At 32.9% G+C, this 18,259-nt stretch overlaps 1 protein-coding gene across 29 annotated transcripts in view; it reads right to left on the bottom strand.

Moving 5' to 3' along the window:
• Positions 1–18,259, bottom strand: part of LOC145261268 (phosphatase and actin regulator 2-like) — an 858,751-nt gene that overhangs the window by 131,455 nt on the left and 709,037 nt on the right. For 25 of the 29 annotated variants that reach the window (XM_080119715.1, XM_080119712.1, XM_080119716.1 and 22 more), the window contains one exon: positions 16,937–17,317. The exons of the other annotated variants lie outside the window; for them this stretch is intronic. In XM_080119715.1, the coding sequence (XP_079975841.1) occupies positions 16,937–17,317 (381 nt within the window). The remainder of the gene's footprint in view (positions 1–16,936; positions 17,318–18,259) is intronic. 29 annotated transcript variants of the gene reach the window in all.

The following is an 18,259-nucleotide window of genomic DNA, read 5'->3' as shown; positions in this document are numbered from 1 at the left end:
TATGACATTCACATCATATCCTTGACCATCAGCAGTAACAAAAATTCCATCTGAAGCCAACTCTTGGCATGCTTTGTCTGTAGTGGGAACGACCATATTAAGAAGATCTTCATCGGTCTCTTTCTCCCTGATCAAGAATAGTGGTCTTAATGTTCTACAGTTGTTTGGCGAGTGATTCTGCCACAGACAAAAAGAAGAACCGTCCTGGTAACGAGCAAGTAGTTTCAGTGGTGTAATGCCATACTGGAACATATTTTCAGTTGCGTCCAGCATACTTGTAGAGTTCCACACTACTTGTTGACCAGCACCGTCACATCCATCTTTAAACACCATTTCAAGGACACCATCTCTGCATTTATCTTTTATGATTTTCTTAGGGATCAAGGATATGATGGACTCGATCGTCATTTTCACTAGGTCCTTGTACTGCACCTGAACTCCACTGTCATCAAGAACTGGGGAGATACTGGGGCGGAGCTTTTTACGTCCCTCCAACAACTCATTGCTGGTTGGAAAATAGATTCCCTTCGCAGCAAGTATGTGCCTCATCTTTCTCATTTGCTCCCTACTCAACGTTAATGAATGCATCAATGCAATCGCTTCATTGATCTCAAAGGAATGAATATCATTCACATTGGACGAAAATATCTCATACCCAACTCGAGCTGTCTTCTTTTCCGATTGAATATTCACACGATGAATCATATATTCTAGCAACTGAGTGACTGAAAGCTCAGGACATTCCTTTGCAGCGTATTCTTCAATGTAGTCGAGCAGACCCTGTGTTCTTTCCTTCTGCATTCTCTCCCCTAAGTTGACAAAACTCTTCCTTTGCTTCTTTCCAACTTGTGGACAGTTCCCTTCCATTTCGATTTCTTCTTTCGATGCTTGAGCAAGGATTTCGGTGTTTGCTAGGCGTTTCTTTTTCAATCGTTTGAAATGGTTCCATGCATTCAAGAAGAAGCCACTGATTTCTTTGTTTTCGTGAAAACCATGAGTTTCTCTGAATTGGCGAAAGCATTTGGCATATTCAGGTGGTTTGGTATGGCATAATACTCGGCCAACTATTCCTCTGGCCGGCCAGAGGAATAGTTGGCCGATACGTTGTGAAACAACAATCAAAAAGAAGATGAGGATAATAGTCCACAATAAGTAAATAAATATTTGTTGTTCATATATTGATCAACTGCGTTTAGGAAGGTTATTATAATTTCTCTGTTAGTATTTTGAAACAATTCTTTTATATTTTTTGTATTATATATAAAAAAAAAAACATTCTCAGATAGTGGTGGGGTGGATGCGGACTGGATCAATGCATTTCACCATCAAATTCAATTTTACATGCTGGCATGTGATGGATAGCATTTAGAAATTAATTTTCAAAGCTCTGCCCAGGTCTTTATTTATCCATCTTTATCTCAAGTCCACCCTATTTATTCCCTTGCATGTTTTCCTTGACAACTGAACCCATTATAACTGTTTTCAATTTATTGAGAATTTCTTATATTCTGTATATAATTTGACATGCATGGTATGATTTGTTATTGTTCTTTAACAACATGAATTCTAATCATTTTTATGCGCAATTACTATTAAACAAAAAACAAAAAACTATTACTTTCTACAGATTTATATTTCCAAATTACTTTTTAATTTCATTAAACTAACTTTTTCTCTCTTGAACGCTGAGAATTACACAGTAATCTCATTTTGCCATACAATTACAATATACCTCAGGATTTATTATTCACTTCTGCACCATAAAACGGTCCATGTGGACGATGCAAGAAATTACTTTACGACTGATTTCGACTGAACGGGAGAAGGGTAGCTTTTTCCGATCAAGATTACTGAACATTTTAATAGACTTCTGAAAGGTAATAAATGCTTTAGCGCAAACAATTCAAATTGAATTTGGACAAGTGTTGAGCTAATGTATGCTCTTTTTGTGTACATTTCTGCCACCTTTTTCTTGAAGCTTGTTTTATATTTTGTCAAATTCATTGAATTCCTTTTTTGGGTACCACAAATAAACCCTCTATTATAAACATATATTGATAGTAAAAAAAAAAAAAAAATTTCACTGCTTATTGCAGTAAAGTAAAAAACAAATATACTTTCTCGTTATTATAATAAAAGATGCTTAAAATCGGAAAAAATATAATCAGATCAGCTTAATAAAGTGCATGTCTTGTTAAAAGAGTATCTGTGAACTATTATTCAAAACTTGATTTTTTTCCCCCCTTCCAAACATTTGCAATGCCACAATGACACCTCTAAGCAAATTTCTAATCCAAGGGGAGACAACTTTAAGTAAAAAGAAACTACTTCAATTATTGGATAGACGATAGCTACTTATAGGAATAAGTCCCTAGCTAACATCCAAGGCAATGCTATATTTATTATATCATCTTCGATGTTTAAGATTTGAAGAAAATTATAAATTGTGTGCAGAGAAGTAAATAGAGCTTATTAAAATACATTTTTTTCTTTAAACAAATATATTTGATTTCTAAAATAATGATTATTCAAGTAATTATAAAAACCATTGATAACGATTTTTTTTAAATATTCATTTTTCAAAGAGAAATTAAAACAATATTTATGCATGTGTATAAAAAAGTGTATCATTCAAAGTTTTATACAAATAATATCACTATATTTTGTTAAACTTTATTCGAATGTAAATAATTTCTTTCCGAATAAATTTCTAAAAATATTTAAAAAAAAAAATGAATATTATTATTATTTTTATTATTATCATTCTAATTTTAATAATTATAATAATATTATGACCAATAATAACAATAAAAGAAAATTCATTAAAAAAAATTCGATTTTATACAAAGATAAAAAATAAAATTCTCAATCTTTTTAAATAAAATATTTTCTAGTTTAATTTTTGATGGAGGAAGCAACAAAAATAAGATAAAAACAACATTTTTCTATTGTAATTCTTACTATACAACTACTACTCTAATAATTAAATTCAATAATATTTTGAAAATATGAATTCAATAATATTTGAAACTCTATGAATTAAAGTGATTATTGAGAGAAGATTGAGTATTTCTTTGCAATTGCCCCGCCATGAAAATAATGAATAAAATAAAAATTTAATAAAATAGTTCGATTTCTGGTGTCTGTAAGAAAAAAACCTCTCAAGATGCATTCCATTAAAGAAAAAAAAAAAAAAAAAAAAAAAAAAAAAGCAGTTTCTATGTTAAATCTTATATGATTACCCGGAGTTGCCCGGGAGGAGCTTGAACAATAAAAAAGAAGAGTTGAATGACACTTTTAGACCCCCCCCTCCCCCAAATTTGACTTCTCTTCCTTAGACCGAAAACAGAACGGATACTACATTTTGATCATAGTCAAGAAAGTGTATTTTAGTTTGAGCTTTACACAAAAGGTCAATTAAAAAAAAAAAAAATAAAGGCTCCAAATGTCACCCTCCCTCTTACTTATTCCATTTTCAGTAATCACAGAACAAGTGAATATTACAAAAAAATGTTCCCATATTTTGTAAGAGGCAATGCAGGAACATATCAGCTTAGTGTGCTTATGTTCAGCGCAACACACACAATTTTTCTTTACGTAATCGATAACATTACACGTGTTGCCATATTGTTTGCCTTTGTATTAAACTACGGCAGCAGTTAATACTTAGAATGGAAAACACAAAAATGTCAAAATATTAAGTGTTTTGTCAGAACTTGCCTTTGGGCAAAGCAAGAAAAGCACATAGATCTGACCCCATGCTAGTAGGGCCCTTTGCAGAACTTGAATATGCAGTACATTAAAAAAATAAATAAATAACTAAAAAAAAAATCAGAATTGTCTTTCTACCAAATATTTGTTAAATACTAGTTATCGCGATCCACTGTAGTGTATTCACTTTTAATTTGCTTTGCATTTTCTTTTTTAAACTAAGCAGTTTCATTTTGGAAAAATATTTGACTGTTCTAAATTAAAGGGAAGTAAATCTGTATGGACGAATACAGGGTCATATACCCTTTTTTAGATGATGGCTTTTTAAAAATAATTCTGACAGGGACAGAGTATTTTCTAGAAAGAATTAAATCGAATTACATTTTATTCTTGTTAATAACATGCTGCGATGATCTACAAGAAAAACTGACAACCAGAAATTTTAGTTTTGTAGGAAGAAAGCTATTGACGACAAGAATAATAGATCGACTCTCTCTCACACACACACACAGTGTTGCAGCAAAATCTGACACTTCATAAAGAGTAAACGAAATGTCAGGTGTTGAGGAGTGCGGTGAAGCTTTGGACGAACAAAATCGCCACCCTTAAATCTCCCAGCTGGATCGCACAAGGCCAAGACGACCCAGACTCAATAATATTCCTCACATCTGGTCGTTGGTCTTGTGGCTGCACTCTTCACGCAGATGCAACCCCCTTGGTACCTGTTTGTTAGATTCTTTAAGAACATTAAATCGTGCCCTAAGGTCTTCCGCATATTTTTTTACAGTGGACCAAACAACACTGTGACATCTGCAATATGAAAAAAAAAAAAGAAAAAAGAAAAGAAAAGATAAAGAAAAAAGAAAAGATAAAGGAAAAAGAAAAGAAAAGAGAAAAGAAAAAAGATAAAGAAAAAGGAAAAGAAAAAGGAAAAGAAAAAGGAAAAGATAAAGGAAAAGGAAAAGAAAAAGGAAAAGAAAAAGGAAAAGAAAAAAGAAAAGAAAAAGGAAAAGAAAAAAGAAAAGAAAAAAGAAAAGATAAAGAAAAAAGAAAAGAAAAAAGAAAAGATAAAGAAAAAGGAAAAGAAAAAGGAAAAGAAAAAGGAAAAGAAAAAGAAAAAGGAAAAGAAAAAAGAAAAGAAAAGAGGAAAATAAAGAAAAAGGAAAAGAAAAAGGAAAAGAAAAAGAAAAAGGAAAAGAAAAAAGAGGAAAATAAAAAAAAAAAGGAAAATAAAGAAAAAAGAGAAAAAAACCCCAAAATTCTGCTCGTTATTTGGAATACACAGATTATAAGAGTTTATAACTACAGGAATCACATTTTTTTTTTTGTCTGCGAAACCTAATTCCCTAAAAAAAAAAAAAAAAATCTTCACTCATTCAAATTTTACTTTTTGAAAACACCAAAAATCGAATCATTCAAGAAATAATAAGAGAGGTTTATTTCATGACGGAGTGACTGCATGACTGTTAAAAAATAAAAATACCTAATTGTTGTCAAATATATACATTTATGAAGAAGGCAACAACAAACTTAGTAATGTTAATGCCATAACAACCAACACCAGATATTAGTTTGACTAATATTACTATAAGAAACGAAAGAGGGAAGAATGCAGAAAAGGAAAAGCTTTAAAAAAAAACAAAAAAAAACAAAAAAACATTGGGATGAGAAGGAAGAGACGAGAAAAATAAAAAAGGTTTTTAAATTATCTGTCAATTGTATTTTTTATGATGTACTAAATATCAAACATATAAACGTTCTGTATTTTTAGATAAAGTATTACTATACACGTTATTATATTCGTGTATGGTGGTAATCGTGACACCATGCAATGATGATTCCCGAAAGATGAAACACTAGTGTCTGTAGGTATTTAAAATTTTTTAGAGTAATAATTATATATATATATATATATATATATATATATATATATATATATAAACATCATTAGCTACATATGTGCATACATGTTCCTGTGGCGATCGATCTTTTATCAGAGTTCCCACATCTTCAGGCTAGCAGAGAAAATCGAGCACTTTAATAAACACAGAAGTTTTAGCGGATTTACATTTAGGAAATTAAAACTATACAATCATTACACAGTAGAACCCTGGGATATGGCATTAAAAATTAGTAACAAAATACAGTACATGATATAATGCACATGTATATAATCAAATAACATTATAAATAATACCGTAAGGCAGGGCAAAAACTAACCAGGGGCCAATGTTTCTACTGTGTGTGTATATTACTAGCTGCATCTATACAGCATTGCCCGGGAATATTTTTTTCTTGATTTTAAGTTGTTTTCTTTTTCTTCAAAATTTGCTCTTTTGTCTTTTTTTTTTTTGCAAATTATTTACTTTTTAAAAATAGGATTTTCAAAGTTAAATTTAATTATTACAGTATCGTTTGGTCATTAAATTATTAATTGTTATAAAACTATAGTTTGGTTAACTATGTAATTGTTAATGTCTATTTATAAAACAACTGAATAGAAATAACTTCCAAAGCTTTCACCTTTTTTTTAAGACACGAGAATTTGCTCAGAAATTTAGTCAGAAATTACTTTCTATTCAACAGCTCCCAGATTCCTTCAAATTTCAAAGGTTCACAAAATAATTCATTCAGTTTTCAACTATTAGCAAAAGATTAAAATGGCTGACTTGTTTATGAAGAAACTAAAATACATCTGGTCGATTTTTTTTTAATAAAAAGGATTTCTAAAATTTTATTTTCAAAGTTCAATATAAAAGATTAATAAATCAATGATAAAAAAAAGAAGTGTAATTGCTGTAATTATCGATTATCGGCAAGTTTGAGTCCAGAGTTAAAAAAAAAACAAAACAAAAAAAAACACCTGAAGGTTGATGGTTACACCGTCCAAAGAAGAGTATTTAAATCTGCTTTAAAATTTAAAAAATCCTCACGTATTTTCATTGAACTTTTTGCAAACTATTTACATTCAATAATTTTGAGCATAGAATTCCCACTCTGGAATACTGATCACATTGCGATACTGGTAAAGATTCCAAGTTGAAGAACCATTACTCAAAATTAGTGCTGGGACGATTAATTGGAATCAGAAAAATTTGTACTGATTTTCCAATGCCAAAACCATTCTTTTAATTGTTTTTTTTTTTTTTTTTTAATTTAATTTTAAATAATTGTCAGAGTGAAATAGCCACAGCCAAGAGAAGCCACCAGAAAACGCATTGAGTTGCAGAAATTAGAAACTCTCAATTTCGGAGAAATTTATATCAGTGCAGTAAATAATGGGCAATCAACAATTCCCTCCACTTTGTTTGCACGGCAACTGAGAAGGCTAACCTGTTTGCCTGATGGTTTGCCTCTAACTCCACTTTAGACCCAACAAACCACTCCTTTGCAAATTTCTCTTTGTGGACAGAAACCATACACAATGATCTGAAAATCACTCCTTCCCATGTTCATGACATCATAAAAAAAACCTTGACACCTCAAAAGAGTGTGAGCCTGATCTCTTTCCTGCTAGACTATTAAAAAAATGCTCTGCTGAGGTTAATCACATTTCTCTCCAAATGCTTCAACAAATGTCTTTCTTGACTACTAGAAAAAATTGCTTCTGTAGGACCAGTTTTCAAGAATTCTGGTGAAAAATTGCTCCACTCAATTATCACTCCATTAGTTTCTTTCCTTTCTTCACCAAAATCTTTGAGTCCTTAATCAACCATCACCTTATAGATAATAAATTTCTTTCCGACCGACAGTATGGATTTAGGCATGCCTGCTCTACTGCAGATATCCTAATTGTAATCTCTGAACATATATACCATGCACTAGGGAAGGCTAGGGAAATAACCTTAGATACATCTAAAACCTTTAGCAAGGACTGGCACGATAGTCTTCTTATGAAAATTAAATCATATTGTATCAGTGGACGAAAACTTAATCTTTTTTACATAAGAGAAAAATCCAGGTTGTCCTCAATGGTCCTACACCAAAACAATATGATATAAATACAAGTGTGCCTCAGGGGTCGATCTTTGGACTTTTATTATTCCTTATATTTATAAATGACATCTCTCATAAAATTGTCTCCGAGATGGGTATATTTGCTGATGACAACACACTATAACAGACACGAGGGAAAAACGGATGAACACATACCAAAGGCAATGGCTGAAACCTTAGAGGAAGACATCCAATGCTACTAAGACTAAGCTTCTTTCCTTTACAAAAAAAAAACTTCTCAAACACCGATTTCTATGACTAATAATACGCAACCTGAAAGCTCTTCAAACTTCTCTGCTTAACATTCACAGGCTGCGGTGAAGAAAGGGGCTCCCTCTACCATGCTAGAAAATTACTCATACCTGACAGTACCCTATATCTTTACAAAGCCACCATTCACCAACGCATGGAGTATTGCTGGTGCATCTGCCACTCATCTTTCGCTCTTGGAGAGGGTTAAAAAAAAAAAAAAAAAAAAAAAAGAATCACCAAGCTAATGGATCTCACAATAAACTTCAACCTGTCCCATCACTGAAATCTTGCACCCGTGCGCTTGTTTGAAAATTATTTTAAGGGAATGTGCTCTCGTGAACTCCAAGCATTTGTACCCTCTTGACGAAAATACTCCCAACTAACCCAACAAGCAGCAAAATCCCACCCCTACACTATATAGATACCTAGATGCCAGAAAGCTTTCTACTTAATTTCTTCCCTTGAACTGCTGAAACTTTGGAATTCCTTCATGGATCCCTGTTTGCCTGACTGTACTTACATGCAGACGTTTGTGTTATGTGAACAGATATTTCGCTGTTCAACTCCCTAAATAGTATCTGTAAATTTGGTTCCAAGTAATAGTCCCTTGCAGCATAGGAGCACTGTGTCTTGTTTGGGTTTAAATAACAATAAAAAAAAATGTTGTTTTTTTACTTTAAAAATAATTAGGTTTTGTTTGATAAGAATTTGGTTTGGTTCATAATTTAATGGCTAAACGATACCGTAATAATTAAATTTAACTCATATTAAAAATTAATTTAGTAAAATGAAAAAAAAACAAACCCAAAAACATAGTTAAAAAGAAAAACAAAACAAAGCATAAAAATAAAAAGACTCAAGCAACAATAGAAGAGCTAGTATAATTATATTTCTTCAAATTTAATCAAAATGTTATTCTTAAAATGTTACCTAAAAATGTTTATGATTTAAAATGAATAAAATGATCTTTGAGTTTATTTTATATTAAATCAAGTTATTTTCATTCTTTTGTATACCATTTATATTTTATGGAAAATAATTTAAGTTATTATAATGTGCTTCATAATAAATAGTTAATTAACTAATGATTGGTTATCGGTTACCAATCCCTTTCTAAAAATTTTCTCTTTTAACATGCCTGTCGACAGTCATCAAACCGAGCTTCATGGCTAGTTTATATAGATATCATCTTCATATAAATGCAATGCCTACTGAAAACATCTCATTGTGGTCTTATTTTTCTATTTCTTTTATAATCGATTAAACTGGGAAATGATAATTGCGTTTTATTAAAATGGTAAACTAAAAGAACGGGAAAAATAACAAGAAAAGAAAAAAAAGGGAAAAGAAAAAAATGTGAAAAGAAAAAAATGGAAAAGAAAAAATGGGAAAAGGAAAAAAAGGAAAAGAAAAAAATGGGAAAAGGAAAAAAAGGAAAAGAAAAAATGTGAAAAGAAAAAAATGTAAAAAGAAAAAAATATGAAAAGAAAAAAATGTGAAAAGAAAAAAATGTGAAAAGAAAAAAATGGAAAAGAAAAAAATGGAAAAGAAAAAAAATGGGAAAAGGAAAAATGGGAAAAGAAAAAAAAGGCAAAGAACAAAACGAAAGAATAAAACAGAAATAAACGAACAACAAAACTATAAAGCGGGTATTTAACAAAATAAAATAAATAAAAATAATAAAATTCGCCAAACATGCAATCTTAGTTTTGTTGCAATTTTAAAAACAAATAAACTGAGAAATCAATAAAAATTTACAAGCAGATTTTCAGAAAAAAATCAATTATATAATTATTCTTCTGAGTAAAGGATTTGCAATAATATAATTGTAATTTCATATGCTATCAAGTTATAGGATATGTCAATTGTAATGTCATAAGCTACCAAGTTATAGGATATGTCAATTGTAATGTCATAAGCTACCAAGTTATAAGATATGTCAATTGTAATGTCATAAGCTACCAAGTTATAGGATATGTCAATTGTAATGTCATAAGCTACCAAGTTATAGGATATGTCAATTGTAATGTCATAAGCTACCAAGTTATAGGATATGTCAATTGTAATGTCATAAGCTACCACCCTTGTTGTAGATAATCTCCTTTGAGTAAGAACTCTTTGGTGGATAAATAATATTGGTTAACATTAATTTTAGGTGAAGCCTAAAAAAGTTGCTTGCCATTATTTGAACTGATAATCACATAACACCATTTTATATTCAATGATTTTTAACAGAAAATATGTGTAAAGTAATTAAAAAAAAAATTAATTACAATTGATGTTTGTCACATGATTTGATAAATTTTCACTATGGACATTTCTTAATAAGTAGCTTACAAATACATCATGGACATATTTTTGAAGATTTTGTATTTATACAGTAGAAACCCGAGGTATGGTGGCCCCTAGGAAACGTTTTCTTCAGGTTACGATATTTGCCCTGCTTTACGGTGTCATTTATAATGTTATTTGATCATATACATGTGTATTATATACTGTACTGTATTTTGCTAATAATTTTTTAATGCCATATCCCGGGGTTCTACTGTACTAGAAGATATACCAGGCATTGCCCAGTATCAAATGTAATGTAAAATTCCTTCTTGTAAATAAAAAAAATACTCGAGCTGAGATCGAAACCAAAACCTAAAGACAGTAAGTCTAGTACGATAACCTTTAGACCAGCTTGCTGTAATCTTTAAGACAATTTTGACCCCCTAGCAGCCTTTTTTATGGATGAAAACTGATTAAAAAGTTTCCCACATGTCTGAATGCCCTACATAGCAATATTTCAACTCTGTACATCAAAAATTTGTTGAGTATATAGGTTGAGAAGTGTCCACACACACATTCCCATTTTTATTAGCATATATATATTATTTTACTTAAAAATTTATACAAGATGCACAAAAAAATAAAATAAAAACAATAACTGCAGTAAAGATGAGAGTGCAGTTTCTGTTCTTAGTAAAAAAACAAAACAAAACCGGAAATATACCCATAATGCATTTATCAGCTACTACACAAGAAACGTCCGTCTTACAAATCTTCAAATCATTTCAAACATTGATCACTTTAGTTTTCTGACCGGATCAATTTTGTTGTTGGCATTGGTTTCCTTCGCTTTTTTCAGAATCAGATACTTATAAGAGGAACCACATGAAGATTGCCAACATCCATAAGTGAAAATGGTGCTAGAAAACTGACTGGATGTGAACTAGGCACATCCAAGTTGATATCCACTTCACTGCAACTGCCGCTCATGAAACTAAACAGATTATTTGCTAGCCCCGACTCGCTCAGGTCTATGAGTGGGCTGACATAATGCATGTGCTAGTGTCATTTAGTCTTGACAGACTTTGGACACTCACTGTTAGGGTGTCTGTGCGTGAAATTTTTGTGGCAAGAGTTGTGTACTCTCCAACCACACCTCTCCTGAGTCGACATTATTGAATACCAGTGGAGGTTCAAGATGACTGAAAACAATGCCGAGATAAGCGGAGAGCACATACAGTGCCTAAAATTCCCAAATGGTCACCCATCTGATATTAGACAGGCTCATCATTGCTCAACTTCGGTGATCTGATAAGAACTGTTGTGCCAACATGATTATGCCGTATATATGTATAATACACATAACAATACTGCGTCATACATAAATTGATAAAATATGATGCCTGACATCTCAACAACAACACTTCCCTAAAGTTTAACTCTTCCTCATCCTGTGTTGGGGGGGGGTGCCAATGTGATAGTCTCAGAGCTATCCAGCTAACAAAGCTTTGGTGAAAATCCAGGAGTCGTTGACATTAGAACCGTCGTCCTCACCTATGTGTGTGACAGGCAAGACATGTTAGGCACGGAATGGTGAATAAATGGAGTGAGAGTGACAACATTATGTCTGCGTTATCCCTTTGCATGTTCCGAGATAAACCTTCCTCGACTTTGTATGCAACTGCTGAGTTTTGTTGTAACAACTTGCAGTCTTAGAGCTGAACTTTGCGCAGAGCAAACAAACATGAGGCATGACCTTTTATACATCAGTTCGATTTGTTTAACCACAATAGAATTGTCTCAGTCCATTACTTTGCTTGCTTAGTCGTCTCCTGTCTGTACTCTGGTAAGTACTATTTTCAAGAACCAAAATAATCGAGTTAATTTATTGACTGATAAACACAGAGGGATAAGAGAAAGGGCGATAAAAATATAACGCATAACGAGGTTTTAGACTGAATTTTGTTTTTATTTATAGATCATTCGTTATTCATCTATATATATAAATCTCACCTGTCTGTTTAATTGTATGTATGTATGTATGCCTAAAACTTTCGACCGAGGTAACGGATTTTCATGAGATCGGTATCGTTTTGAAGCTCGACCCTTCGGACGACAAATATCAAAAAAATTGGCTGAAAACATTAATTCCTTCACCCTAAACTGAGCACTTTTTCTTCAAGGAGGGAGTCACTTTTTTTCACCGATATTTTCGAAAGTCATCCCCTCTTTTCAAGTGACTAGTCTTAATTTAAACATTTGTCACTTCCGGTTTGGCAATGGGAGCAACAGCAAAGACGTTTTTTTTTTTTTTTTTTTCATGTTCTTATCTCCTTTGCGGTACGGGTTTGAGCCTGCCTTTCTACTACCATTTTTTTTATTTTGCTCCCCCCCCCCCCAAAAAAAAAACTCCAAACACCCAGGCAACGCCAGGCATCCAGGCTAGTTTAAAATAAACGGTAACTTAATAGTAATTATAGAAGGTGCCTTTAATAAGTTTCCAGACTTTTTTTGTACAGGCATTTAAAATTGTTGTAGACTCTTTAAAATTCAGTATGTTATTGTTATACATCTTATGATATGACTGACCAATTTTTATGATTTCAGGTTCAAACGCACAGTTACAGCAGGAATTGGAATACACCCTACTAAAGCCAGATTGTCACAGCTGGTGAATTTCAAAAATGCAATCTAGACGTGGGTACACTTTAAAAGAATGAAATGCAATAAAATTCTGTCTTACACTTGGAAAAAAATGCCACAGAAACGTATGGAATGCTTCAGACTGCTGATGGTCCATCTTCCATGAATTGAACATCAGTTTTCGAGTGACATAAGAGCTTCAAAGAAGGCAAAGAGTTTGTGAGGGATGATGAGAGGTATGGGAGTAGTAAGGAAGTCAGAACACCAGAGTTGATTGGCCAAATAAAGAATTTCATGGATAAAGATTGTCGTGTGTCTATATAGACAAATAAGTGCACAGTTTGATGTCAGTGTGGGAACTGTACACACAATTATTCGTGAGGAACTGAAAATGCAGAAGATTTTTGCGAACTTTGTTCCAAACGTACTCAGAGAAGATCAGAAAGAAAAACGTTGTCATGCGTATCAAAACAGTCATCACCATCCCTATAGTCCAGACCTTGTTCACAATGACTTTTAGTTAGTCCCTAAGCTCAAGGAAAACTTTAGAGGCTGTTGGTATGAGACAATTAAGGAGATGACAGTGGCTGTGATGGGAGGTCAGTAATATGCTCACACAAAAGGACTTCCATGGGGCCTTCCAGAAGTTGTTGGAACGATACAACAAGTGCATTTCAGCCGGAAGCAATTTCTTCAAAGGAGCTTAGAGTTTCATGTGTGTACTATCAATAAAAGTATGCATATGAAAAAGTCTAGAAACTTATTGAAGGTGCCTCATACCTATAAAGGAAGTAATCTGGTGTATGTGAGTGACATGGGAGGACTTAATCATAGGAGAGTGAAATTCTTTGCTTTGTAAACAGGAATTAAAATACATATCTAGTGAAACACGCTTTACAATGCTGTAAATAGTGAGTGTTAAGGATTTGTATAGAAAAACTTTGGTTATTTTTCTATCATGACTGTAGTTTCAGTGGCGGGGGGGGGATAAAGATTACTTTATTATAAAGAAGTTTATGTTGCTAGTATTTATCTCCCTCCCAATGCAGGAAAATGTGACTTAAGGTCAGAAAACGGGGATTGAAAAACAAGTGCACTTTGGCTAACAAAAAAAAAAAAAAATGCCTGAGCCGCTATAATAAACCAGTAGAGGTAAGTTAGTAATAAACTCCTTTGCAAATCGTGAGAAGGTAAAGCCTGGGAGTGTGAACCTCCAAGGACTACACAGAACCATAATACAGCAAGACAGAAGAAAGGTCATCTAGCTTCAGAATGGCCGAAACTGTTAGACTGATTGTCGAGGACATATCCTTGACTGGTATAAACAACCTGGCCTTTATGTAAAAGCTTAACGCTAACAATTTCCAATGGAAAACAAACTGAAACTTTCACATTTATTCCCTTTGTGGTATGTTTATTCTGGAGAAAGAAAAACTAGTTGCTATTCTAAAAACTAAGCCACAATAGTAACATCTAACATTTGTGTTTTAGGCATCATGAAATCTGATACAATTTTAGGATGTTACTTAGGACTGACTGTTAAACAACACCTTTATCCATTGGTCTATGCATGAAAACCACAACCAAGACAACAAACTATGCAAGTTACAAGAACAAGAAAAATAATTTTTATTTGTTTGATATGACAGAAGTGCTTGTAAAAATTTATATTTTTCTTTGGTTTGAAGCACAGTGAAAGCATAATACTTGACCTTTGCTCTAAAACTTTTATTTCAAATTAATTCTTATTCACAAATTTAAAAGTTTTAAAGCATTTTCGAATTTTAGAAGTCAACGTTAGTCCATGAATCTATTATTTATATTCTAAGTAAAAAACAAACAAACAAAAAATGTCCGACAGCTGTTTTTGGAAAGTGATTAGAAATTAATTTTGGGCTTCAATTAAAGTTAGAAAAAATAAAACAATAAATAAATAAAAGATCAAGTATCATCGCTCAGTTGTGCTCCTAAATCAACGACATATTTTTGACTCTTCACAATATTGAACAAAGTTTTTGCCATTTTTGCTGAACACTCATCGAAAAATTGAACAAGCACATTCCAATAATCACTAGGTTTTATTTTCGCACAACTAGTTCTACTGGCTGACGATAGGTTAAAAAATCTCGAAGTTAAAACTGCAAAGAGTGAACGGAACGTACAATCTGGAGTGACCCTCACCCTTCTACTCAAAAACTTTGAATGCCTAAGCATACATTGATTATAATAAATGTAAATGTGTGTCACTAGGTTCATTGCAACTTACATTATTTGTTGAACAGTTCCCAATGCACAAGATAGAGCTAGCAGAGTACAAAATATCCGGTGTTAAAAACGCATTTAAAATCGTTTTTAAAACAATTTTCTAAAAAATTAAATTTCTAGTGATGATTTTACCATTTTGAAAACTCGTCTTTAAAACAATTTTAAATGTTTTTTTTAGCTTATATATAGAATATTCTGCATGTATATATAAAAAAATATTTGTCTAAGGATAAAATCCAGCAGAAAGTATAGAAAAATAAATGGCAGTGCGGAAACTGAAAAAATATAGAAGAGAAATTCAAATCAACATCATATTTGTAAACTTGTAGGTTGCTTCATTTTTTATCACTTTTCTTCCTTCTCAGTTATAAGAAATGATCAAAAATATTATTTCTAGTCACTTTGATAAAGATTCCAATGATTTCGATTTGAATTTGTCTCTTCTATTTTGTGGGTAGTTCCTATATTGCCATTTCTTTCTTCCTCTATCAATCTTATATAATCAATATGAACTTATACGAAATAGATGGGCAGACACTCCAACGATGGAAATTGACCTCTTAAATCTGAAAGCAGGGTTGAGGAATAAAAAAAACCTATAACGTGTTTCAATAAGGTGGATGATGCAATTTTGCACTCCGTCCCAGTCCACACACAAAAAACAAAACAAAATGTATAGCTTGAAAATGTGCGAGTCAAAGAAAAGATCAGATGTATGAAAATCAGATGTGCTACAAAATGATATAACAACAATTTGAGACGTTATGTTCAACTTAAGAAAAATTATATATTTTTTAATTGGGACCGTGAGACTTGGGGGCCGTGCAAAATTAGACCAGAAAGACTTGGGGACATGCAAAATTAGACCAGAAAGACTTGGGGACGTGCAAAATTAGACCAGACAGGTTAGGGAGTACACAAAATTAGGCTAGGCAGAGTCAAGGGTACATAAAATTAGGTCAGACAGACTTGGGTGGTACACAAAGTTAGACCAGACTGACTTGAGGGTACACAAAGTTAGACCAGACCAACTCGGGGGTACACAAAGTTAGATCAGGCCAACTCGGGGGTACACAAAGTTAGACCAAACCGACTCGGGGGGTACACAAAATTAGACCAGACCGACTCGGGGGGTACACAAAATTAGACCAGACCGACTCGGGGGGGGGGGGGGTACACAAAATTAGACCAGACCGACTCGGGGGTACACAAAGTTAGACCAGACTGATTCTGTGGGGAGGGGCACATAAAATTAGACCAAACTGACTCGGGGTGGGGGTGGGGGTACACAAAAGTAGACCAGACTAACTCGGGAGTACACAAAAATTAGACCAAACTGATTCGGGGGTACACAAAATTAGATCAGACAGACTCAGAGGAAGTACACAAAATTAAACCAAGCAGACACGGGAGTACACAAAATTAGGTCAGACTCGGTGGGGGTGGGGGGAGGTTTACACAAAATTAGACTAGATTGATGGGGTGGGGTGGGGGCGTACCACAAAATTAGACCAGACAGACTTGGGGGTACACAAAGTTAGACAAAACTAACACAGGGAACTGTTCGTCTTAATTCCATAACCTTTCTTTCAATGCCTTCAAAACCCAGGATGTGATTCTAATTTTTATTTCTTAACTTCGACTTTAGGTTCTTCCATCGTCAGGGAGCATCTGAAGGGACTCGTTCCTTCTCACTAAGTGAGGGTATTTCTCAGTGATGCATATGTGTGTGTGTGCGCATGTATGTGCGTGTGTGCATCTCGTATGTGTGTGTATGTGTGTGTGATTAACTTACCAACTTGTGTAGTAGAATTGGTGGAAGTTGATAGTGTATCTGAATAAGGGACTGGGACATCATTGATGTTTGGGGGTGACGGCATATCACTGTTCACCCTGTTGGCAGTGACAGTCAAGCAAGTGGACAATGATGATGACGACGACGATGATGTAGACTTGTCATCCGAAATAGAAAAGGTGGAGAAAGTACAGGCAGAAGTAGAAGTGGCGGCAGAAGGAAATGCGTAAGAAGACTCCTCCACCACCGTCACGTCTACATAAGAAACAGAAGTGGCACCACCACCCTGACTGGCGGTGTTATGGTCGCTCTTCCCAGAATTGCCTCCTCCAGACACACAACCACTGCCACTTATTTGCTCTTCGTTCTCAGGCAATGTATCTGAAAACAAAATGGACACCTCAGAGCTGAATCAATAAAACGAGCCAGAAATTTGGTGGGGGAGGAGAACTGCCCTCCCCACAAAAAAAAAAAAAAAAAAAAAAAAAAAAAAAATTAGGGGCAATGAAGTTTCCTCTTTATTTACTGCTGGGCTATGAAAAATAAATACATAAAAAATAAAATAAAAGCTGAAATAAATAAAAGTTATAAGAAAAAGAAAACTTTACAAATTCAAAATGTCTATTATCATGCAAATCACTTGTCTCAAAATGTACAATTTTTTTTTTTTTTTGATACAGGTGAAAAAAAAACAAACAAACTTATCTATATATCAATAAAATCGTAGAAAAATATATTTTAATTCCTTTAAATTCACTCAAAATTTGGATTAATAGCTCAAGAGTACATATGTACTAGAGCTCAAAATACAATATAATAAAAGTTTTGAATTTGTTTATAAAAAAAACTTATCCTTTGTTTCCCCCTCCAAGTAACCAACCAATGGCATTCAGCCTAGGCGAGTTGAATTATCTTCAGAAAGACGAAGTAACAAGGGAATATTCACAAGCAGACTAATGAGAATTTATTTAGCTACCTACTTATGTAAGTAAATGTTGAAATGAGTATAAGATTAAAAAAAAATTAACTAATAAATATTATAATTAGTATATATATATATATAAAAAATAAAAATTACAATTAAATTTACCAAAATGATCCAAGAAAAGTATATTATAAATATTAAAGAATTTATCTTTATAAATTAATCACAACCAGATGTAAAAGCTCGATAAAACTAAAAAGGAGATAGAGTTATAATAAGAGTAAATAGTTCATAAAACATGCTAAAAAACACTTTGAAAAAGAGTTAAAAACATATTTAATCTGAAAAGGAAACACTTAATAAGTGGATAGTCCTCAATCCGCGGAGTTTCGAAGAAA

This window comes from Euprymna scolopes, chromosome 37, assembly GCF_053919585.1.
Source record: "Euprymna scolopes isolate OS-2025 chromosome 37, ASM5391958v1, whole genome shotgun sequence".
In the NCBI taxonomy this organism is placed as follows: domain Eukaryota; kingdom Metazoa; phylum Mollusca; class Cephalopoda; order Sepiida; family Sepiolidae; genus Euprymna; species Euprymna scolopes.
This window is presented reverse-complemented; position numbering and strand designations above follow the sequence as displayed.